The sequence below is a fragment of the Carcharodon carcharias genome, chromosome 10 (assembly GCF_017639515.1).
Source record: "Carcharodon carcharias isolate sCarCar2 chromosome 10, sCarCar2.pri, whole genome shotgun sequence".
Lineage (NCBI taxonomy): Eukaryota > Metazoa > Chordata > Chondrichthyes > Lamniformes > Lamnidae > Carcharodon > Carcharodon carcharias.
The window spans coordinates 145609207-145634985 of NC_054476.1; the positions used below are offsets into that span (position 1 = coordinate 145609207).

Sequence of the window (25779 nt, forward strand, 5' to 3'; positions counted from 1 at the left end):
ATCACTCCAGGTTATTTTGCAGCTGACCCTGCCCGAAAGATCTTGCTGGTGGCCTGCATTGGGTCTAGCTGGGCTGCTTTTCAAGGTTAGATTCATTGTCCAGGCCCATGCTGGAAGAATGGTAACCATGGTGAGATACTGGAGGAGAAGAGAAATTGCCCATTGGCCTCTGACTGTCAGAGTAGAGGAACAAACTGGGGGGAAACCAGAGTGGGAGTGAATCCCACCAGGACAGATGGCCAGGTCACCCTCACTGCTGCATGTGGAATCTTGCACCAGGACGGTGACTGCACTTCAAAAGTGCTTCATTGGCTGTAAAGTGCTTTGGGATGTCCTGAAGTTGTGAAATGCAGGTTCTTTTTTTTCCTGATTTTAAGTGACTTTCCCGTTTCTCTTCCCTATCCAGTTCCGGAATTGCGTGTTGACCACTCTGTGCTGTGGGCGTAAGCAGTTCTCTGGAGATGAAGACACTTCCTCCAGCTCTACCAGCAGGAGTCGCACCGAGGTCACCAACGTTCCCGAGGCAGGAGGCGGCAACAGAGTCTCTCCGGCCTGAAACCCCTGTCGGGATCCACCACCAGCCCCAAGGTTGGACCTGAGAGAAAGGACTCTGATCGATGGCCGCTGAATTCCCATGCGCTCTCTGTACACAATTGGCTTCACTTCACATGTCAGCAGCAAGTTCCTTTGTCTTACTTACAAGGACCCATTGAACAGGATTTATTAAACTCAGTCTAGCATCATGCCCTCAGATCACTCACCACATTTTCAGTACCCATTCCAACACAGTCATAGCCTGAACTCCTCTCTTATCTTGCAATTTTTTGCCTGCCCCACCCCACCCCCACTAGCCACTTCATAAAGAGCCCATTCCAGCCTCAGTCCCTCTTTCCCAGCTCTGAATCTCCACAATGACCTATTCAAGACACCTGGTAATGCCCCCCCACCCCCACACAACCCTTTCCTTTCCTCCGAAAGGCTTCCCCACTTCCCTACACTTCAGACCTCCCTCCACCACCTCGCTGAGAAAATCTCATCAATGCGATTCACAATATGGACATATTGGAATGTGAGCAGGAGAATGCGATTAGACTGGGTGGGATATTAAAGCTTGTGGGAAAAATAAGACTCAGAGGAGGCCATTTAGCCACTCAAGCCTGTTCCATTGTTCATTGTGATCATGGCTGATCTGTGATCTAGCTCTATTTATCAGCCTTTGCCCCATATCCATTAATACTTCTGGACAAGAAAAATCAATCCCAGATTTAAAATTAACAATTGATCTAGCATCAATTGCTGTTTGCAGAAGAGAGTTTCATCAACCTTTGTGTGCTGAAATGTTTTCTAATTTCACTCCTGAAAGGTTCTTAATCCTGGACAGCCTGACCTCTCTATTTGCTCTCTCTGTGCTCCTTAATATCTTAAAACCTTTATCCAAATCACTCCTTAACATTCTAAATTCCAGGGAAGGTAAAACAAAAACAGAATTACCTGGAAAAACTCAGCAGGTCTGGCAGCATCGGTGGAGAAGAAAAGAGTTGACGTTTCGAGTCCTCATGATCATTCTTCTTGGTGAATCCAAGGAGAGGGGTGAAATATAAGCTGGTTTAAGGTGGGGGCGGGGGGAGTTTGGGTTGGGGGAGAGAGTGCCCTGTCAACGACCGTGGGTGGAAAACCTCGGTTAAGGAAGAAGGAATTCTTGCAACGTAAGGAGTTATTCCTTAACCTCAGTTAAGGAATAATTTATATAGATTTTTCTTTTCCCACCTATTTCCATTATTTTTAAATCTTGTATGCCCTGCTAGTCTTTCCACCCCACCCCCACTAGAGCTGTACCTTGAGTGCCCTACCATCTATTCTTAATTAGCACATTCGTTTAGATAATATCACTACCTTCAACACCTGTGTTCTTTTGTTCTTTTGTCTGACATCTTTTGATTATCTGCTCCTATCACTGCTTGCTTGTCCCTACAACCACACCCATCACGCCCCCCCCCAAACTACCCCCACCCGTGCGCACCCCCCCCACCCCGACCTTAAACCTGCTTATATTTCACCCCTTTCCTTGGATTCACTTAGTTCTGTTGAAGGGTCATGAGGACTCAAAACGTCAACTCTTTTCTTCTCCGCCGATGCTGCCAGACCTGCTGAGTTTTTCCAGGTAATTCTGTTTTTGTTTTGGATTTCCAGCATCCACAGTTTTTTGATTTTATCCAGGGAATTTTTTTTTTGCAAAAATATACTTTACTCATAAATCTTCAACAACATTTCAAACCATTCCAAAATCACCGTCACAAAAATACAATCAGGTTCAACTTTTACAACATGAATCACAAGGTGTATCAGTACAAACAATGAATATTACAATCATTGGCAGACATTCATTTTGAGCTGTACATCCCGAGGGGCTCTTCACAGTTCCCAGCCCCTCGGTGTACTATGGCAGAAAGGTCTTAGGCAGCAACCCTTCCCCATTGCGCCTTTGCGGTGGCTGCCCCAAGCTTTAGTGTGTCCCTCAGCATGTAGTCCTGAACCTTGGAATGTGCCAGTCTGCAACACTTGATCGGGGACAACTCTTTGCGCTGGAAGACCAACAAGTTACAGGCAGACCAAAGAGCGTCTTTTACCGAGTTGATGATCCTCCAGCTGCAGTTGATGTTTGTTTCAAAATTTTTGTGGCTCATGTTGCTTGTATTGAATAAGGTATAATAAAGAACCTTGCTGAACAAAGATGTTGAAGTCTATTTTTGGAATTGCAAACCAGGGGAGAGCGCGAATGCAGTCCCCCACTACCACAAATTTTGCAGTCGAGTATCCTGCATTTGGGGACATCGCAGGCGTCAGCACACCCAAAGTGCAATGGGCTAGCCTTGTCCTGGGAGAACCTTTTTTTTTTGCAAAAATATACCTTATTCATAAATCTTCAACAACATTTCAAACCATTTCAAAATCACCACCACAAAAATACAATCAGGTTCAACTTTTACAACATGAATCACAAGGTGTATCAGTACAAACAATGAATATTACAATCATTAGCAGACATTCATTTTGAGCTGTACATCCCGAGGGGCTCTCAACAGTTCCCAGACCCTCGGTGCACTGTGGCAGAAAGGTCTTAGGCAGCGACCCTTCCCCATTGCGCCTTTGCGGCGGCTGCCCCAAGCTTTAGTGTGTCCCTCAGCACGTAGTCCTGAACCTTGGAATGTGCCAGTCTGCAACACTCGGTTGGGGACAACTCTTTGCGCTAGAAGACCAACAAGTTACAGGCAGACCAAAGAGCGTCTTTCACTGAGGTGATGATCCTCCAGCTGCAGTTGATGTTTGTCTCGGTGTGTGTCCCTGGGAACAGCCCATAGAGCACAGAGTCCTGTGTCACAGAACTGCTCGGGACGAAGCTCAACAGAAACCACTGCATCCCTCTCCAGACCTTCTTTGCAAAGGCACAATCTACAAGGAGGTGAACAACGGTGTCTTCCCCACCACAGCCACCTCGAGGGCAAAGTGCAGAGGGGGTGAGACTCCTGGCGTGTAGGAAGGATCTGACGGGGCGGGCCTTTCTCACCACCAGCCAAGCTACGTCTTGGTGCTTGTTGGAAAGTTCTGGCGATGAGGCATTCTGCCAAATGACTTTGTCAGTCTGCTCCGGGAATCATCCCACTGGATCCACCTTGTCCTTTTCCCTCAGGGCCTCTAAGAGGTTACATGCCGACCACTGCCTGATGGATTTGTGGTCAAAGGTGTTTCTCTGCATAAATTTTCCCACGAGGGACAGGTGGTACGGCACAGTCCAACTACTTGGAGCGTTCCACGGCAGCGTGGCCAGACCCATCCTTCGCAACACTGGGGACAGGTAGAACCTCAGCATATAGTGACACTTGGTGTTTGCGTACTGAGGGTCTACGCACCGCTTGATGCAGCCACACACAAAGGTATGAAGGCGATGTTGGGCACGTTTTTTCCCCCTTTATCTAGAGCCTGGTACATCATGTCCCTGCAGACATGATCCATTTTCCAGATAAAGCGGAAGATGGCTCGGGTGATCGCCACCACACAGGAGTGTGGAATGGGCCAGACCTGCGCCACGTACAGCAACAGCGAGAGTGCCTCACACCTGATGACCAGGTTCTTACCCGCAATGGAGAGGGAGCGTCGCTCCCACATGCCCAGTTTCCTTTTCACCCTAGACACTCGCTCCTTCCAGTTTCGAACGCGTGCCCTGGTCCCTCTGAACCATATCTCCAGCACCTTCAGGCCGTCAGCCCTGATGGTGAAGGGGGCAAAGGATCAGTCAGCCCAGTTCCCGAAGAACACGGCCTCGCTCTTCCCATGATTTACCTTGGCTCCCGAGGCCAGTTCAAATTGGTCGCAGATGTGGATCAGTCTGTGCACTGACAGAGGAGCCGAGCAGAAGACGGCGACATCATCATGTACAGGTAGACTTTGACCTGAGTGCCTCCACTGCCTGGGATCGTCACTCCTCTTATGCCCGGATCCTTCCTGATGGACTCAGCAAAGGGTTCTATGCAACACACGAAAAGAACAGGCGAGAGAGGGCAACCCTGCCTGACTCCAGATTTAATCGGAAAGCTATCTGATTCCCACCCATTGATAGAGACTGCACTACTGATGTTAGTGTAGAGCAGTTGGATCCAATTGCGAATTCCCTCCCCAAACCCAATTTTGGAGAGCACATCTACCATGTAGGTGTGCGATATTCTGTCAAAGGCCTTCTCCTGATCCAGGCTGATGAGGCAGGTATCCACACCCCTGTCCTGCATATAGGCAATCGTATCCCTGAGCAGCGCGAGGCTGTCAGAGATCTTCCTGCGCAGCACAGTGCAGGTCTGGTCAGGGTGAATCACCAATTTCAGAGTGGATTTGACCGTATTGGCGATGACCTTGGACAGAATCTTATAGTCCACATTCAACAGTGAAATGGGTCGCCAATTTCTAATTTCCTCCCTTGTAGATGAGGGTGATAATGCCTTTCCTCATGGATTCTGACATACTGCCGGCCAGGAGCATACTCTCGTACACTTCTAGCAAGTCTGGGCCGATCCAGTCCCACAGAGCCGAATACAACTCCACCAGCAAGCCGTCGCTTCCGGGAGTTTTAATCTTCTCGAAGGACTCAAGGGCCTTAGTCAGTTCATCAGGAGTTAGCAGTTTGTCCAGGCTCTCCAGGGTACTGTCGTCTAAGACCTCTGTGATAGAGGACAGGAAGGACTGGGAGGCCGTGCTGTCTGTGGGCTTCACATCATACAATCCGGCATAAAAGGATTTGCTGAACCTCAAAATGTCGGACTGTGATGACTTTACTGAGCCATCTTCTTCCTTCAGGCTGCTGATCACAGAGCTCTCTCTGTGTACCTTTTGGAAAAAGAAACGTGAGCACGTCTCGTCCTGCTCCACGGAGCAGACTCTGGACCGGAAGATGATCTTGGAGGCCACCGAGGCAAAGAGTGAGGCTTGCTGGCTCTTCACCTCTTGGAGTTCCTCCTTGACATTGACCCCCATCGACTGCAGCCGGAGCAGATTCTGCATGTTTTTCTGGAGTCGGGACGTTTCCCTCTGTTCCTTTCTAGCTTTCTGGGTGCCTTTGAGGATGAAAAGCCTCTTGATGTGTCCCTTGATCGCTTCCCACCAGTGTGTCAGGGACTCAAAGAGGGGTTTCATGGTTCTCCAGCCTTTGTAATCCCTCTTGAGCTCGTCAATGTTCTCTGGGGTCAGCAGTTTCACGTTTAGCTTCCATGCCCCCCTGCCAACCCCCTGGTCTTCCTATAAGTGACAGTCAGCCAGTAGGAGGCAGTGGTCAGAGAAAACCACCGGCTTGATGTCAGTGGATCTGACTGCGAACACACGGGACACAAACAGGAAGTCTATCCTGGAACGGATGGACCCGTCAGGCCGCGACTAGGTGTATCTACGCTGCGCTCTGTCTGCAGGGTTGCTGAAGATGTCGTGCAGCTTGGCATCCTTAACTGTTCCCCTCAGGGATCTGGACGTAGCGGCCAAGCTGCTGTCGGCCCTGCCAGATCGTCTAGCCGCATCGATGATGCAGTTGAAGTCACTGCCTAGAATGACCGGCCTGGAGGTTGCCAGCAGCAGTGGGAGCTGCTGAAAAACCGCCAGCCGCTCAGCCCCTTGTGACGGGGCGTACACGTTAATTACCCTGAGTGGAGGATTCTTGTACATTACGTCTGCTACAAGGAGGCGCCCACCCACCACCTCCTTAACCTGGGAGACGGTGAAGTTGCCTCCCCGCAGCAGAATCCCCAGGCCGGAGGAACGAGAGTCGTTTCCTCCTGACCAGATCGATGGCCCATGGGACCACCATTGTGCCTGTAGGATCTGAGGTGCAGTGTCACACACTCCTGCAGAAACAACAGGTCAGCTTTGACCTTGACAATGTAGTCCAAGGTCGCAACACATCGCGTAGTAGATTTAATGCTACGCACATTTATGGATACAATCTTTAAACCCATTTTAAAGCATTTATTCTCTTACCAAACCTGTTGTCTCTGAGAGTTCCAGACCTTTGGTCTGCTCCTTCATGCCCATAGTGTGCTCAAATTGCTTCACTTTGGATGGGCTGAGGAAAGCCTCCTGAACATCCCCATTGGCGTTGTTCTACTCCGGTGGCATCTGGGGGTCCGTGCAGAGAGCGGGGTTTGACATGTCCTCTGTTGGAGAAGCTTCTCCAATCCTCTCCCCCTCTAGGGCGTTGCTGCTCCCGGCTTCCTGGAGCTGGGGTGCGCTGAGCGCCTCACTGCTCCCAGATTCCTGGGGCTGTGGTACACTGGCCTCTTCGGGTTGTGGGCAAAGTTGGGGTGCACTGGTCTCCTCATTGTCTCCAATGTTCTGGAGCTTGGGTGTCTCGTCCTCCAACTCCCTAGCGTTTTGCCGCTTCTTCTGTCGGCGCCGCCCTGACCCTTCTTCTTCCGAAGAGCTGCTGCTCTTGTTATCCATGTCGGATGGGAGATGCCTCTTGCCTCTTGTCTGGGAAGTGGCTTGGTTTCTTCTTAGCCCCTTCTTCCTTTTGGCTCTCTTCACCAGCTGACACTCCCCTTGCTGCTTTCCCACTGCTGCCTCCTCCTCCTCCGTTGATTCGCTCTCCTGAGGAGTGGGAGGTTCAGGGGGCAGTGTTGTTGATTGGTTGTCTGTTGCCCCAATCTGTTCCTCCACCTTACCTCTCCCTGTGTCCTCCTTTGTCCCGTTGTTCTCCCTGGGGGCCTTGGTGGTTGGAGTGACACGAGGCATTTCTTTTGCTTCCCCCTCGTTGGCTTTGGCTGCCTGTGCATTAGTACGGCAACGTTTGGGGCAGGTCTTGTAGAGGTGACTTGCCTCGCCACACAGGTTGCAGCACTTAGCCTGTTTACAGTCTTTTGTCTGGTGCCCTTCCTGTTTTCAGTTCTTGCAGAGGACGGCGCTGCAGTTGGCCGCCACATGACCAGCCTTGCCGCATGAGCGACAAAGTTTGGGTTGCCCAGCATAGACAAGGTAGCCACGGCTTCCCCCGATAGCGAATCTGGAAGGAGGGTGGAAGATGGCTCCCTTACCGTCGGTCTTGAGCGTGATCTTAACCTGGCGTTTACATGTCCAGATCCCCAAATCATCTCTAACCGCGGTGCAGCTCCCAACCTTATTGAAGTACCTGATAAGGAAGGTGAGCACGTCAGCGACAGGGACGAAGGGGTTGTAAAGATGCACCGTCACAACCCGGTATCATTGCAACGGCAGAGCAAAGAGCGGCTCTGCTGTTGGGATATTCATTTCTGGCAGGTCTTTCTTCTCCTCAAACACCTTCAGGAGTTTGACGCAAGCTGCCACTTGCTTGAAAGTCACATCAAAAAATCCAGCGCTGGGGAAATCCTGTAGGCAGTAGATCTCCACAGCCTCGAAACCACACAGCTTGAATAGGATCCTCTTGGTGAAGAAGGTCCTATCCATTCCTGTTCCTTGCTCGCTGCCCTTCACCATGACTCGGATGGTGTTAGGTACCCCATGGTAAGGAGTTCGACTGGTTATAGCCATTGCTTGATGACCTTTCCCTGGCAGAAACGCGATCAAGGTCTCTCCCCTGCCAGGTAAGTATCCAGGGAATATACCCTAGTTTGTTTAATCACTCCTTATGGTTTAACACGTAGAGTCCAGGTATCATTCTGATAAATCTATACTGCACTCCCTCCAAGGTCAATATATCCTTCTTAAAATGTAGTGGCCAAAGTAACTCCAGGTGTGGTCTAACCAGCCTTAGATGAAACATGACTTTATCCCCTTATATTCTAGTCCTCTAGATAGAAAGGCCAACATTCCATTAGCCTTTTTGATTATTTTCTTCACCTGCTCATGACATTTTAACGATCTATGTACATGGACCCCCAATTCACTTTGGACCTCCATTGCTTCTAGCTTTTCACCATTTAGTAAGTACCCTGTTCTATCCTTTTTAATGTAAAAATGGATGATCTCACATTTTCCTGCATTGAACTCCATTTTCTTAATCTATCAATATCTCTTTGTAATTTTACACTTCCATCTACATTGCTTACACTGTCATCTATCTTTTTGTCATTAGCAAATTTGGATGTGTGGCTTTCTATCTCATCATCTAAAACATTAATAAATACAGTGACTAGTTGAGGCCCCAACACAGATCCTTGTGGGACACCACTGGTCACATTTTGCCCATTAGAGTATCTGTCCAGCATCCCTACTCTCTGTCTCCTGTCACTCAGCCAATTTCTGAACCAGGTCAACAGTTGCCTTCAACCCTCTGAGCTTCAACTTTAGCTAACAGTTTTTTACAAGGAACTTTATCAGATCGCTTCTCCAAGTACATATAAATAACATCCATTGACATCCTCCTGTCCACTCCTTTAATTACCTCTTCAAACAATTCAATCAGGTTCATCAGACATAATCTCCCTTCAATAATAGCAAAATACTGTGGATGCTGGAATTCTGAAACAGAAACAGAAAATGCTAGAAAAACTCAGCAGGTCTGGCAGGATCTGTGGAGAGAGAAACAGAGTTAACATTTCGTATCTGTATGACCGCTTTGAAGAAGGGTCATATGGACTCGAAACATTAACTCTGTTTCTCTCTCCACAGATGTTACTAAACCTGCTGAGTTTTTCCAGCATTTTCTGTTTGTATAATCTCCCTTTACATATACTGCTCAACTGCACCTGTTGTTGTTCTCAGAAGCATCTCCTTCCCAAAGCCTTCCCCACTTCAACACCAGATCAGACCAGATCTCCTTCTAGCACCCGGCTGGGAAAATTCCTCAAGCATAATTCCCAAAATTAGCAAGGCAGAATGAATGAGAATGGGATTAGATTGAGTGGGATATTAAAACGTTTGGGGAGTGTGGGCGAGAGTGGGATTAGACTGGGTGGGATATTAAAGGGTGCTGGGATTGATGGGGAGAGTGGGATTAGACTGTGGGATATTAAAGGATGTGGGGAGCGAGGGGAGAGTGGGATTAGACTGGGTGAGACATTGAAAGCTGCGGCGAGTGATGGGGAGAGTGGGATTAGACTGGGTGTGATACTAAAGGGTTTGGGGAGTGAGGGAGGAGTGGGATTAGACTGGGTGGAATATTAAAGGGTATGGGGAGTGAGTGGGAGAGTGATTATTCTGGGTGGGATATTAAAAGGGGCAGGGTGTGAGGGGGAGAATGGGATTAGACTGGGTGGGATATTAATGGGTATGGGGAGTATGGGATTAGCCTGGGTGGAATATTAAAGTGTGTGGGGAATGAGTGGGAAAGTGTGATTAGTCTGGGTGGGATATTAAAAGGTGCAGGGTGCATGGAGGAGAGTGGTTTTAGACTGGGTGGGATATTAAAGGGTGCTGGGAGTGAGGGGAGAGTGGGATTGGACAAGGTGGGATATTAAAAGGTATGTGCAGTGAGTGTTGATTGGACTCAATGGGCCCATTTAAGACAGAGATGAGGAGAAATGTTTTCTCTCAGAGGGCTGTTAGTATGTGGAATTCTCTTCCCTAAAGTGGTGGAAGAGGATCGTTGAATATTTTTAAGGCTGAGTTAGATAGATTCTTGATTGACAAGGGAGCCAAAGGTTATAGGGGGTAAACAGGAAAGTGGAGTTGAGGCCACAATCAGATCAGTCATGGTTTTGTCATATGGTGGAGCAGGCTCAAGGTGCCGAATGGCCTACTTCTGCTCCTAAATTTTGTGTTTTTGAATGGCCTATTTCAATGCTGGATGATCCTGCAAATTACGAGTTGTTACAGTGAAATCTTTCCCACACATTCACCATTGTTAATATTTGTTGACTATAACTTGAAATTTCAATTGTTATGAAGACCACTCTGTTTAGACTTTGTGTTCCTCTAACCAAACTGTACATTCTGTGACTGACCCAGTGTAAAGCCTGATTCCTGTACATTGCCCAGTATTTGTTTCAGCTGCTGTTACAGTAAACTGTATGTGAGAATGAATGGGGCTATTTTGTCCTTTGCTTCTTCGTCCTTTGCTAATAGCGTTTCTCCTGCATGAAATGTACCTCTGTGCATCTGAAAATTGTTCTAGTTGCTAAGTCTATTGCACAGTAATTTTGACATGACCCTGTGCTCAAATATTAAAATCGGTTTACAACAACAGTAAATTGCATTTATGTCGTAACTTTAACATAATAAAATGTCCCAAAGTGTTTTACAGGAGTGTTATCACACTCAATTTGACACTGAGCCATGTTAGGATAGGTAACCGAAAACTTAGTCAAAGAATTATGTTGTAAGGAACATCTTAAAGGAGGAACAAGAGGAAGCGAGTTGGAGAGGTTTAGGGAGGGAATCCCAGAATTTAGACAGATGAAGGGACAGCAGCCACGAGTGGAAAAAATGAAAGTGGAAGACGGACCAGAATTGGAGATGCGCAGAGATCTTGGAAGGCTCTAGGGCTGAAGGTGGTTACATAGCAAGGCCATGGAGTGACTTGAACATGTGGAAGGTAATTTTAAAATTGAGTTAATGCTGGACTGGGTGCCAATTTTAAGGCATTCCTAACCTCCTGGTCACCTGTTCTAAATGTCCTTTTAAGGGATTTGGTGTCAAAATTTATTTGATAATTGCTCCTGTGAAGCATATTGAGATGTTTTACTATGTTGGAGACACTGGGTAAGACATCGTGGTTGTTGTTGGTGTCCCAGCTCGAGTTTGGACTGCCCACTCTGCTGGGAGATCATACAATCCGTGCCTGAACATGTGAGCTTAACTGTTTGGTTATATTTTGTCCTGTGTGTGCGTATTGACATTATCATGTTGGTTCCATGTGAAATAGCAAAAGTAGAAGACCATTCGGTCCCTCAAGCCTGCTCCACCATTCTCTAAAATCATTGCTGAAAACTGGCTCCACGTGTTGATGAGACTGTCATATTAGTTAAAGTTTGTGCGTGATGACACAATCACGTTTGTTACTTTTTGAGGCGCCCGGCGCGATGACATCATCGCGTCCTTCATTGTGTCTACGTGGCGACGTGAAGAGGGCGGGAAGTTCGTTAACTGTGTTCCTCTCCGCAGATGCTGTCAGACCTGCTAAGTTTTTCCAGGTATTTTTGTTTTTGTTGAAGAGGGTGGGGCCGCGACACGTCACAGATCACTACACCACCCCCCCCACCCTGGGCCTGCACGGTGACGTCAGCGCCCGGTTGTTTGCGCGATGACGTAGTCACGTCTGTCGACGTGCTGATGGTTACGCGTCCGGCGTGCTGACGATTCCTGCCCTCAGCGCGCATGCCCAAACCGCCGGGGAGATAAACAATACCCGGGACACAGGCCGAGAAGAGGAAGCGGCCGGGATCCGGCGGAGAATGTCAGCCGACAGCCTGTTCTCGCTGCGGGTCAGTGTTCACTCGGACCAGGGCGGGAGGAAATACATGGAGGATGTGACCCAGGTGGTGATTGAGTCGGAGGCCGAGCCTGGCGAGGTGGAGAGCGAGGAGGAGGAAGCGGCAGCGGGAAGCGGCGGGGAGCAGCGGCCCCGATCCCGGCCCCGGCCCGGGGTGGCATTCTTCGCCGTCTTTGACGGGCACGGCGGCCGGGAAGCGGCGGTGTTCGCCCGCGACAATCTGTGGAAATGTATCAAGAAGCAGCGGGGTTTCTTGTCGGAGGATCCCGAGGAATTCCGGGGGGCGATCCGCAAAGGCTTCATCGCTTGTCACTATGCCATGTGGAAAAAACTCCGTGAGTAACTAGGGAGGCAAAAAGAAACAATAACCAGCGAAGCGGCAGCGCGGTGGGGCCCGAGACATTTGTTACATTTCACTTTGTAACAATCGGCCTCGGGATTGTAACAATCTCAACATTCGGAGCGGCCTCAGACCGGCGCACCGGCTCTTTACAGAGTTGCTGCTAATACCGCTCCCTTCTCACTGTTTGTCTGCTTCTGCACCCCCCCCCCCCCCCCAGCTTCTTATCCTCTCCTTAAGCCGCTCGGTTCCGGATTAAGATCCATGTCGGCTTTCCTGGGATTTCACTGCCCGTCAGTTTCAGCAGAGGGATTTGGGGTTTGCTTATTTCGGGTCAATTCCCAGACTTAAAAAAATGATCCCAGCTGATTGTGGCGGCTACTAACGCTGCATGTTAAGGGAAGCATTTCGACATTTACCATTAATACAGTTGGTAACTGATCCAACATATTGTGAATGAATCTCACCACATTTATTGAGTGACTAGCTTTGTGTTTATATGCTGTGTAATACGTCAAAATAACACATGATATCAAAGAGGTTTTTGACACAAGGTCGTGAAATATTTGCCTTAAAATCTAACTCGGGAGTCGCTTCTTCATTTATACAACAGAACAGAGCAGCCCGGGCTGTCACTAACTCTGACAGGCTATAGTTAGCGGCTGTCGAAGTTGAGAATTAAATCTGAATGATACTTTCTCGACTTTGGAGCCACAGAGTCTCCATTTGTTTTTTTAAAAAAAAATAAGTGACGGTTGGTTTCCAAGGCGCCAAAGCGTCGAGTGAACAATTCATCCTTTCCTATTGGTTTGAGTTAGTTAAGATTTTCTTACATGTTTAAAGAACAGTAAAACAGTTGCAATAGATCGCAATCTAAAAAAAATAGAAAGGAAGCCGTACCAATCCCAGCCATGGGCAAGACTCGCATCTGGAAGATGCAAGTAGTTGAGGTTAGCTAGGCTGAATTCAGTTGACCAGGTTTTGAATAATAACGCGCCATTCGGAATAAAAGCGACTCTCGTGAATTGCTTGCAGTTGCTAAAATAACGGTGACAGTGTCCTTTAGATTTATGCACAACATGAAGTCTTTTGAAGGACTTTATTGGGATGAGAGCTAGTTTACTTGAGGGTTTTTGTGACTGCCGCAATTGGTTACATTGCCGATGGAACGCTCAGACTTCTTTTTGAAACAAATTACCTCGCGCGGTGGACTTGTCCAGATTGACAGGGCTCTCAGCCAATCGATTGTGGCGTAGGGCGTCCCGGGCCGACCAATGGGAGCGCGAGGGAGGGGGGGTGGCTCCTCTGGGTTGCCTTGGGGACCGTTGCTTGGAGACGGAAAGTTATTATTGCAGCCGTGGGGTGGGGCCAAGGCTGAGGGGGGTGGAATCCCGTTGCCCAAACAGGAGGTGTGTGAACCCCATTGCCCAAACAGGTATCCAACTGCGGGGGAGGTGTGAACCGCATTGCCCAAACAGGTATCCAACTGCGGGGAGGTGGGAATCCCATTGCCCAAACAGGTATCCAACTGCGGGGAGGTGGGAATCCCATTGCCCAAACAGGTATCCAACTGCGGGGAGGTGGGAATCCCATTGCCCAAACAGGTATCCAACTGCGGGGAGGTGGGAATCCCATTGCCCAAACAGGTATCCAACTGCGGGGAGGTGGGAATCCCATTGCCCAAACAGGTATCCAACTGTGGGGAGGTGGGAACCCAATTGCCCAAACAGGTATCCAACTGTGGGGAGGTGGGAACCCAATTGCCCAAACAGGTATCCAACTGCGGGGAGGTGGGAACCCCATTGCCCAAACAGGTATCCAACCACAGGGGGTGGGAATCCCATTGCCCAAACAGGTATCCACCCGGGGGAATCTCACTTGTTATGACTGATGCAGTTGGTAAAGCGGAATTATTTAAAAATCCCAGATAGAAACTTTAGAAAGAGAAACCGTCATAACCTATAATTTTAAGAGTTATGTTTGAGAAGCGACTCTAAATTCAGGAATCAGACCACCATAGAACCATTGAAAATTTACAGCACAGAAGGAGGCCATTCTTGTCCATGTCAGCCCGAGGACACACAGGTGCCCTTTCTATTCCCACCTTCCTGCACCCGGCCCATAGCCCTGCAGCTTACCAGTTCTTCAGGCTTTACATTAAACTAAATGAAATATTTTATTAATTCGCACAAGTTAAAATATACATACACATGGCTTCAAATTACTACTATCATAACTTTTTAACAAATTCCCAAACTAATCTCCATTAAGGCAACAGCAGCCCATAGACTTAACCAATCATCAGTCAAAGCATACAGCCTTCCAGACTGAATATTGAATTCAACAACTTTAGATCTTGACCTCCCTCCTCCATCCCCACCCCCTTTCTGTTTCTTCCCCCTTCCTTTTGTTTTTTCCAAGAATTTATATAGATTTTTCTTTTCCCACCTATTTCCATTATTTTTAAATCTTTTATGCCCCCCACCCCCACTAGAGCTATACCTTGAGTGCCCTACCATCCATTCTTCATTAGCACATTCGTTTAAATAATATCACCAACTTCAACACCTCTGTGTTCTTTTGTCTGTGACATCTTTTGAATATCTGCTCCTATCACTGCTTGCTTGTCCCTACAACCACACCACCCCCCCTCCACTTCTCTTCCTCTCTCTCTCTCTCTCTCTCTCTCTCTCTTTCCCCCACCCCCCCCCACCTTAAACCAGCTTATATTTCACCCCTCTCCTTGGATTCAGCCACTTCTGCTGAAGGGTCATGAGGACTCGAAACGTCAACTCTTTTCTTCTCCGCCGATGCTGCCAGACGTGCTGTGTTTTTCCAGGTAATTCTGTTTTTGTTTTGGATTTCCAGCATCCGCAGTTTTTTTGTTTTTATCAGTCAAAGCATTTTCACCTTACAAATTCAAAATGAGTTTCTTTTCACTTTGGAGCCTGACAGCTGCCTTTTGATGTCACATTGCCTCTGCCCTACACACACAAGGCTGCTGAAGTTATACCTACCAGCCCTATTGAATGTAAATTCTCATTGTATCACCAGCCTCTTTGAACTCCAACTTTTACAATAAAACTCCTTTCATAGTACCAATATTTTATCAGTAATATAAACATATTGTTTGGTATCTGCTAGCTAGGTGGTTCTTTTCACCCCACTTCTTGAATGTTCTATTCAAAAAAAATTAAATACACACTATCTCTCTTACATATCAAAACTAGTACATATCAAAGCACCCAGGCTTTAATCCAATTAAAACACACCCACAGACTAAGATAAAAGCAAAATACTGCGGATGCTGGAAATCTAGAACAAAAACAAAAATACCTAGAAAAACTTGCAGGTCTGACAGCATCTGCGGAGAGGGATACAGTTGACATTTCGAGCCCTTTTGACCCTTCATCAGAACAAAGACATAGAAATGAGATGAAATATAAGATCGTAGAAGGTGGTGGAACAGGAGAGCTTGATAGGGGGCCAGTGATAGGTGGAGGCCAAGATGAGACTGCCAAAGATGTTATTGACAAAAGGACAAAAGGGTGTTGACGGTGGTGATATTATCTAAAGGATGTGCTAATGGCGACATTAAGGGAAGCAAGCTAGTGGCAGATGGCTCTAATTTGGGTGGGATGGGCGGAAGGGATCGAAATGGGCTTAAAGGTAGAGATAAAACAATGGATGGAAATATATTTAAAAATAATGGAAATAGGTGATTTTATCTCTAGCTTTTAGCCTGTTTCGATCTCCCCCACCCACTAGGGCTATCTGTCCCTTGCTCATCCTGCTTTCTACCCTTAATGTCACCATTAGCACATTTCTTAGCTATTATCACCACCGTCAACACCTCTTTGTCCTTTTGTCTATGACATCTTTTGGCAATCTCCAACTATCACTGGCCCTCTATCCAGCTCTACCTGTCCCGGTCCCCCTTAAGCCAACTTATATTTCATCTATTTTCTATTTTTCCGTAGTACTGTTGAAGAGTCATACGGACTCGAAACATTAACTGTGTTCCTCTCTGCAGATGCTGCCAGACCTGCTGAGTTTTTCCAGGTATTTTTGTTTTTGTTTCAGTCTGTTCATCTCCTTGTTCAACTATTCTTTCTTTGAACATCTAAACTGTGGAACTCCTCACCCCACTTCCCCCAGACTTCTGGTTCTCCTACAATTTATTACACTTTCAAAATCCCAATCTGACTTCCCAGAAGGACTTGGATTGTTGTGAAAACAGGACAGTGGGTAAGGAGACAAAACTTTATGCCAATAAATGCACAAGATGAAATAATGTCCAGTTTAAAACAAAAGAGGGGAGCACAAAAAATGAACAGGTTAGCACAAGCAGAATCCCAAAAGCACCGAAGATAGATAATCAACTGGTCACTAGCTATGGTTACACATTCGAGAGGCGATTTAAAAAGCTAACCGAAGGCAGTTAGAAAATAGTGAAACAGACAGCCAGGTTGAGGGGTGAACACTGATTCGGTGAATTGCTCCAAGCAAGAGCTGGACCTGTTTCTATCTGGTCCAGGGGTGATCTTGTGGAAGAAACAGGCTACCCTGTAACTTCAATTAGGATCTGGACTTGAGCTAGTTTTGATCACCTTGTGTCAGCCATGACACAGTGGGGGGGGGCATTCTCGCCTCCCCATTGGAAGGTTGCAGGTTTAAGTTCCATTCCAGGGACCTGAGTACATAATTCTGGTGCACACTCAAGAGTGCTGCGCTGTTGCAGGTGCTGTATTGCAGACGAGATGTTAAACTTGGACCTGAATGCCTCTCAGGTGGATGTAAAAGATCCCATGGTACTATTGAGAGAAGAGCAAGGGGAGTTCTCCCTGATGTCCTGGCTAATATTTATCCCTCAAAGCAACATCAGTGACTTTATGTAGTCATTATCACCTTGCAGTTAATGGGAGCTTCCTTGTGCAAATTGGCTGCTGCCTTTCCCACATGACCACAGTGACTGCACTTCAAAAATACTTCATTGATTATGAGATGTTTCAGAATGTTTTGAGGACATACAAGGCAAATGGTTAAGATTCTGCAGGCAGTGTCACTGGCATTTTCTGTTACTGGAGATTCTTTGCCTGTTCCCTCGTCGTTTTAAACTTTTATTTAACCTACCCTTAACTTTCTCTGCTCTGAGTAGGGCAATCCCAGTCTTTGCACTCTGTCCAGACATGTCCCTTTCTCCCTCTACACTGCCCTCTCCAATGCCAGCCTTCAGAGTGCAAGCCCCTCCACCCTGCAGTTGGATACTTGTTTATGTAGGGTTTGGGCAGTGGGAGCACCCCCCCCATGCAGCTGAATACTTGTGGTCAGTGGGATTCCCAACCCCCTTCCCCACAACTGGATACCTATTTGTTCAGTGGGATTCCCCCAGGGGGTGCTGGGACAGGTAGAGCTGGATAGATAGCCCTAGTGGGGTGGGGGGTTCGAAATAGGCTAAAAGGTGGAGATAAAACAATGGATGGAAATACATTTAAAAATAATGGCAAATTTCCCACCTATATCCATTATTTTTAAATGTATTGCCATCCATTGTTTCATCTCTACCTTTTAGCTTATTTCAAGCCCCCCCACCCCACTAGGGCTATCTGTCCCTTGCTCGTCCTGATTTCCACCCTTAATGTTCCCATTAGTACATTTCTTAGCTAATATCACCACTGTCAACACCTCTTTGTCCTTTTTTGTCTATGACATCTTTTGGCTATCTCCACCTATCACTGGTCCTCTATCCAGCTCTACCTGTCCCACCCCCCAAACCAGTTTATATTTTACCTCTTTTCTATTTTTCCTCATTTCTGATGAGTCATTCAGACTCGAAATGTTAACTGTATCCCTCTCTGCTGAGTTTTTCTAGGTATTTTTGTTTTTGTTCTAGATTTCCAGCATCCGCAGTATTTTGCTTTTATCTTAGAGGTGAACAGACTGGTTGCTTTGATAGATATTAATGACCTGGCGTTGTCACTCCAGGGAAGGGCATAATTTGCTGACGACATGAAACTCAGGAATGTAAAGAGGGAGGGGAATAGTAGCAGACCACAGGAGGACACAGACAGGTGAGAAGAAGGCTGGACACATGGCAAGTGAAATTTAACACAGAACGGTGAACTGATACACTTGTGCAGAAAGAGCGAGGAGAGGTAATATTAACTAAATGGCACAAATTTAAATGGGATGCAGGGACAGAGAGACCTGGGGTGTATGCACTCAAATTTTTGAAGGTAACTAGACAAGTTGGGAAGACTATTTAAAAAAAGGGGTTTCAGGGTTTATTAACAGTGGGATAGAATACAAAAGCAAGTGAGTTAGTGCTAAACCTTTATAAAATATTGGGCGGGCCTCAGCTGGAGCGTTGTGGTAAATTCCGGACGTCACACTTTCGGAAGGATGTTGTTGCCTTGGAGAGTGCAGATGAGATTTGCCAGGATGGTACCAAGGATGAGGGACTTCTCCTTGGAGCAGAGAAGGTTAAGGGAAGATTTAATAGAGGTATTCAAAATCATAATGGGTTTTGATTGAGTAAACAAGTGACAGAAGGGTTGGTAACAAGAGGGCCCCAGATTTAAGGCAATTGCAAACTAATTGCCTGCTGCTGCTTTTCACCCGAGCGCTGAGCTGCTGTCAGATAATTGAAGTCTGTCATCTTTCTGGGACGTTGCCACGAAGGAGTATAGAATGTGACTGGTTAGACCAGTGTTTCCAGCTGGTGAGGTTATCGAAAGCTTCGTCATGTGCCCATGAATGACACCGCACCCATTTGTTCAAATTCCTCTATGGCCTTGCAGCTCCCTATCTGCAATCTCCAAAGCTCAGATCAACTTTCCTTCAATCCCAGTCTCCTGTGCATCCGCAATTTTAATCACTCCACCACTCCATCCGTGCCTTCAGCTGCCTGGGCCCTAAGCTCTGGAATTCTCTTCCCACACCCTTTCCATCTTTATCTTTTTCTCTTTCTCTCCTCCTTTAAGATGTTCCTTAAACCCTAACTGTTTAACCAAGTTTTTGGTAACCTGTCCCAATATTCAGTTATGTGGCTTGGTGTCACGTTTTGCGAAGGGGAAGGAAGACCAGATCCCTGGGGCAAGCTAGGTTTCCGACAGTGGTGTCTCTTGGAAGTTGAGTGAGATGGAGCTGCCAAATGGAAGTTATACTGCCTATTCAGCATTGCTTTCTGGCCCAGGTAAAACAGATCTATCCACCAAAGTGCTGATCTTGCCTTGGTACTGAATCCGACTTCCCTCCTGGGACGTTTGCTGGGTCAAAGCCCATGCTGGGATGGGTCTACCCCAATAGGTCCACCTCCCAGTGTCCTTTGGGTGACCTGACCCACCCCTCCATTTACACTGCAAGGCTTGTACCACAGTAAATCTGGCCCTGCCTTATTTGTAGTGTAAACGTGGACATAACCACAAGAACTTTAGAACATTACTCCCAAAAGCTTGCTACGCCTAATGAAGTAGTGCAAGTGTGTATTTCTGTCTGGTCTGTTGCACTCTCTCTCCCTTTCTTGCTTTCTACTGTCTCTTCTTCCTTTCCATGTGACTGCAAAGATGGTGCACAGCAAGATCCCACAACCAGTGGGAGGGGAATGATGGGCCAGTCTGTCCAGGTGGTGTTGGCCTAGGGAAGAATGTGAGCCCAGATGCAGAAGACTGATTTGCGTACATCTTGAGCTGTTGACACTAACTTCAAACAGGATTGGACTTTGAGGAAGGTGTTTAAACACAAAAAAATAAATAAATCAGCAAATAAGCTGGTGTCAGCAAAAGTGACCAGGAAACTGTTGGATTGTTGTAAAAATCCCACTGGTTCCCTAATGTTCTTGAGAGAAGGACACCTGCTGTCCTTGCTGTCTGGACCTAATGGAAAGAAAGGGAGATCTTGTATTTCTGTAGCACCTTTTGTGACCTTAGGATGTCCCAGAGCACGTTACGACCAATTAAGTACTTTATGAAGTGTAGCCGCTGTTGTAATGTAAGAAATGCGGCAGCTAGTTTGCGCACAGCAAGCTCCCACGAACAGCAACGTGACAATAATCAGGTAATGTGTTTTAAGTGATGTTTTAGGGGTAAATATTTTTTCAGGAACATCAGGAGGACCCCCAACTCCCACCGCACCTCCACTTCTGCTCTGTGCCCACCTGAGAGGGTTTAACATCTCATCCAAAAGGTGTGACCTCTGACAGTGCAGCACTGCCTCAGAAGATCAAAGGTTCGACAGTGCTGCCACAGCATCATAGCTGAAACCCGTAATAAGATAAGGAATCTATAACTTGAAGAATATAAGTGATTCCATCCCTCACCAAATGTGGTTGACTCTTAATGGCCCTTCTGAAGTGGCTAGGCAAGCCCCTCTGGATTATCCAAACCACTAAAAAGAATAACAAGCTAGAAGAGAAGGGTCAGCACCAACAATATCAATGAAACACTCAGTCCAGTCATTTATCTATGTGGGATCTTTCTGCGTGCAAAATTATCTGCCGCTTTTCTCACATTACACAATGGTGAGAATTTCACTGGCTGTAAAGTGCTTTGGTACCTGCTGAAGTCACGCGAGGCACTGTAGGAATGCAAAACAAAAACAGAATTACCTGGAAAAACTCAGCAGGTCTGGCAGCATCGGCGGAGAAGAAAAGAGTTGACGTTTCGAGTCCTCATGACCCTTCGACAGAACTTGAGTTCGAGTCCAGGAAAGAGCTGAAATATAAGCTGGTTTAAGGTGTGTGTGTGGGGGGCGGAGAGATAGAGAGACAGAGAGGTGGAGGGGGTTGGTGTGGTTGTAGCGACAAACAAGCAGTGATAGAAGCAGATCATCAAAAGATGTCAACAACAATAGTACAATAGAACACATAGGTGTTAAAGTTAAAGTTGGTGATATTATCTAAACGAATGTGCTAATTAAGAATGGATAGTAGGGCACTCAAGGTATAGCTCTAGTGGGTTTTTTTTTATTTTATATAATGGAAATAGGTGGGAAAAGGAAAATCTTTATAATTTATTGGGAAAAAAAAAAGAAGGGGGAAACAGAAAGGGGGTGGGGATGGGGGAGGGGACTCACGACCTAAAGTTGTTGAATTCAATATTCAGTCCGGAAGGCTGTAAAGTCCCTAGTCGGAAGATGAGGTGTTGTTCCTCCAGTTTGCGTTGGGCTTCACTGGAACAATGCAGCAAGCCAAGGACAGACATGTGGGCAAGAGAGCAGGGTGGAGTGTTAAAATGGCAAGCGACAGGGAGGTTTGGGTCATTCTTGCGGACAGACCGCAGGTGTTCTGCAAAGCGGTCGCCCAGTTTACGTTTGGTCTCTCCAATGTAGAGGAGACCACATTGGGAGCAACGAATGCAGTAGACTAAGTTGGGGGAAATGCAAGTGAAATGCTGCTTCACTTGAAAGGTGTGTTTGGGTCCTTGGACGGTGAGGAGAGAGGAAGTGAAGGGGCTGGTGTTGCATCTTTTGCGTGGGCATGGGGTTGTGCCATAGGAGGGGGTTGAGGAGTAGGGGGTGATGGAGGAGTGGACCAGGGTGTCCCGGAGGGAGCGATCCCTACGGAATGCCGATAAGGGGGGTGAAGGGAAGATGTGTTTGGTAGTGGCATCATGCTGGAGTTGGCGGAAATGGCGGAGGATGATCCTTTGAATGCGGAGGCTGGTGGGGTGATAAGTGAGGACAAGGGGGACCCTATCATGTTTCTGGGAGGGAGGAGAAGGAGTGAGGGCGGATGCGCGGGAGATGGGCCGGACACGGTTGAGGGCCCTGTCAACGACCGTGGGTGGAAAACCTCGGTTAAGGAAGAAGGAGGACATGTCAGAGGAACTGTTTTTGAATGTAGCATCATCGGAACAGATGCGACGGAGGCGAAGGAACTGAGAGAATGGGATGGAGTCCTTACAGGAAGTGGGGTGTGAGGAGCTGTAGTCGAGATAGCTGTGGGTGTCGGTGGGTTTGTAATGGATATTGGTGGACAGTCTATCACCAGAGATTGAGACAGAGAGGTCAAGGAAGGGAAGGGAAGTGTCAGAGATGGACCACGTGAAAATGATGGAGGGGTGGAGATTGGAAGCAAAATTAATAAATTTTTCCAAGTCCTGACGAGAGCATGAAGCAGCACCGAAATAATCATCGATGTACCGGAGAAAGAGTTGTGGAAGGGGGCCGGAGTAGGACTGCAACAAGGAATGTTCCACATACCCCATAAAGAGACAGGCATAGCTGGGGCCCATGCGGGTACCCATAGCCACACCTTTTATTTGGAGGAAGTGAGAGGAGTTGAAGGAGAAATTGTTCAGCGTGAGAACAAGTTCAGCCAGACGGAGGAGAGTAGTGGTGGATGGGGATTGTTCGGAGCTGTAGTCGAACACAAACTGTAGGAATGCAACTGCCTTTGGTTTTGGGGCAATGAGGGATGAGCAATAAATGTCCAGCTGTGTCAGTGACTGCCACGTCCTAGCAATGAATAATAATCACATGCCTCAGCCTGGTTTGCCAGGGCTTGTGGATTGAAGCTTGGCTGTTCTGCATCAGGCTCCTGTCCTGGAGGTGAGAGTAGCGCCGGGCCGGAGTGTCGCGCCGGGCCGGAGTGTCGCACCACAGGGGGCTGAGTTCGTTTGTTGATGCCACTGCTGCCCCTTTGGCCATGCCAGTACCCCTTGGATGAGGTTGACGATGGGAGGTTTTGTCGGGCCAGGCAGTGGGACGATGATGAGGCAGGGGGTGACTTGATTGAGGTGTTTCACCTGATTAAAGGATTTGTCAGAGTGGATCGAGATAATCTATTTCCACTGGAACAAGGGGACAGAACCTGAAAATTAGAGCCAGGCTCTACAGGGGTGATGTCAGAAAACACTTCTTCACACAAAGGGGAGCGACAATCTGGAACTCTCTCCCCTCGAAATGCTGCCGAAAGGGTTGATTTAAGAAATTCAAATTGAGATTATTACATTTTTGAGGTAAGGGTATTAACGAATATTGAACCAAATTAAGAAACATATCAGCCATTGTCTAACTGAGGGACTCAAGGGGCTGAAAGGTCCCCTGTTTCTATTTGGTTTCTTTTTGCCGTCTCATAGTGGTGGCCCCAGGCAGGGGCCTGAAGTTTTGGGGGTAGTAGGGTTTTGGGAGGGGGATGTTGTGGCCCCCCACCTCCCTCCCAGATCCTGTCTCAGCTGTCAGTCTTCACCTCACTCCTGGCACAGTTTCCAATGGGGTATGGCTGCCAAAATGAGTTAAGTACAGGTGGATAATTTCCGTTAAGTAAGTTGAAGACCATAATCTTGATAAATGCTAGATGTGTAAACAAACCCATCATGCAAAATATTATGTGGAGTTCCTTACTGCGGTATATAAAGGAGGTACATGATGGGCCATTTAAGCTCAACCAGGTTGTGTCAGTGGGGAGGAGGTGGGAAGAGCACTGGCTAACTAGCAGGGGGAGAGCCAGCCTTTCTGTCTGCAACCCCCACTCCCAACCCCTTCCCTCTCCCCTCCCCTGCACTACCTAGTACTGTGGGACTGATGCTCTTGACACCCTGTACAATGGTAAGAAAGATTTGTATTTCTGCAGCTTATCACAATCTCAGAACATCTCAAAGCCCTTTGCACTCTTGCAATGGGTGCTGTTGGTAATGGTAACAGGGCAGCCAAGCTGTGCACAGCATGATCCTACAAAGAACAACAACTTGTATTTATATAGTGCCTTTAATGTAATGAAACGTCCCAAGGTGCTTCACAGGTGTGTCATTAAACAAAATTTGGCCCTGAGCCTCATAAAGACGTTAGAACAGGTGACCAAAAACTTTGTCAAAAAAGTAGGTTTTAAGGAGCGTCTCAAAGGAGTGAGAGATGGAGAGGTTTAGGGAGGGAATTCCAGAGTCTAGGGCTGAGGCAACTGAAGGCGTGGCCACACCAGTGGTGGAGTGATTAAAATCAGGAAGACACAGGAGTCCGGGATTAGAAAAGTGCAGATATCTCTGAGGGTTGCGGGGCTGAAAGGGATTAGAGGTATGGAGGGGAGAGACACAGAGCAATTCGAAAACGAGGAGAATTTTAAAATGGAAACATTGCTTGACCGGGAGCCAATCCAGGTCAGTGAGCATAGGGCATTGAGAGAGCAATGTGATAATGATCAGATCATCTGATACTGATTTTAATCTGAGAGGTAAATATTAGGTCAGGACATCGAGGCTGTGGGATCTTTAACACCCATCTGAGAGCAGGCAGCTACTTGATTCAGCAGCTTATCCATAAGATTTTTTGTGGTTGGGGAAACGGTTATAGTTCGATATTAAGGTAAACAATCCATTCAACAGGTTCAGCTGACGCAGTGCAAATGGTTGTGACGGCACCAAGACTCTCGGGGAGGAGTTCAGTATTTGGGCAATGATCTGACTTGGATGGCCACAGTCACAGTTTGTACTGCTCCTCATGTTCCACGTGTAGCAAGCGACCACATCTTTCCTGGGCCATCCTCAAGCGGTTGAGGGTTGTCCATGTTTTCCGTGGAAGGTTGAAACCTAGGACTTCACCCAGGTCAGTGACTACGTTGCAGTTGGCGATGTTTGGCACGCCGCCTGGCTAACTGTATCGAGAGGTGCGGCTGTCATTAGTTTGTAGGGTTTGAGGTGTGTTCTGTGACAGTCAGGCACTCCCCCAGTACTGACCCTCCGACAGTCCAGCGCTCCCCCAGTACCTCACTGGGAGTGTCAGCCTGGATTTTGTGCTCCAGGCTAGACTGGGGACTCAGACCATGTGAACTCTCAGTTGAGAGAGAATGTGCTAAACCCATGCTGTCAGGTTTAACTTTGTGAGAACAGCTTATGTAGCCCAGTCCTGGGGCATGTAGTCCTGAACCTTGCGTGGTACATGTGGCTGAGCAGGGGAAGCTCTGGTTGATGCTGAATGAGGCAAGGTCTCTGCCTTAGAGAGATTATCAAACAGCCCTCATCTGGCCACAGTGAGTAGAGTAACAGGGATGTGGTTTTTCAGAGCCGTTTATGGTGTCAAGTTTCTGAGGGTGGGGTCCTTTGTTTTCATTATTTTACTGAGGGCCTTCGCTTCAGTTAGTTGGAGCAATGCAATGGTGAAATGAGGGCGTCAACGCGAGGGATGGTGGTGCACGCTATGTCAGAGTAAGGTGTGCACTTTTTTATACTCGCTAAGATGTGGGCTTCGCTGGCTGAGCCAACATTTATTGCCCATCCCTAACTGCCCTTGAGAAGGTGGTGGTGAGCTGTCTTGAAGCACTGCCATCCATGTGGTGTAGGTACACCCACAGTGCTGTTAGGGAGGGAGTTCCAGAATTTTGACCCAGCGACAGTGAAGGAACGGTGATATATTTCCAAGTCAGGATGGTGAGTGTCTTAGAAGGGAACTTCCAGGTGGTGGCGTTCTCATCTATCTGCTGCCCTTGTCCTTTCACATGGTAGAGGTCGCGGGTTTGGAAGGTGCTGTCTAAGGAGCCTTGATGAATTCCTGCAGTGCATCTTGTAGATGGTACACACTGCTGCTACTGTGCGTCAGTGGCGGAAGGACTGAATATTTGTGGACAGGGTGC

General features: G+C 47.5%; 2 protein-coding genes and 1 non-coding gene across 3 annotated transcripts in view; 2 read left to right on the forward strand and 1 right to left on the reverse strand.

Annotated features, from left to right (window-relative positions):
• Positions 1-556, forward strand: part of LOC121282932 (pinopsin-like) — an 81675-nt gene extending 81119 nt beyond the window's left edge. Inside the window, exon 5 of the mRNA XM_041196755.1 lies at positions 407-556. Coding sequence (XP_041052689.1) covers positions 407-556 — 150 coding nt within the window. The remainder of the gene's footprint in view (positions 1-406) is intronic.
• Positions 557-2761: 2205 nt separating this feature from the next.
• Positions 2762-2923, reverse strand: LOC121283734. The gene has a single exon (XR_005944367.1). It is a non-coding gene; the product is annotated as a U1 spliceosomal RNA (small nuclear RNA).
• An 8829-nt stretch (positions 2924-11752) lies between these two features.
• ppm1da (protein phosphatase, Mg2+/Mn2+ dependent, 1Da) overlaps positions 11753-25779 on the forward strand; it is a 33108-nt gene continuing 19081 nt past the window's right edge. Inside the window, exon 1 of the mRNA XM_041197813.1 lies at positions 11753-12213. Within this exon, the coding sequence (XP_041053747.1) occupies positions 11841-12213 (373 nt within the window). The 5' untranslated portion in view covers positions 11753-11840. The remainder of the gene's footprint in view (positions 12214-25779) is intronic.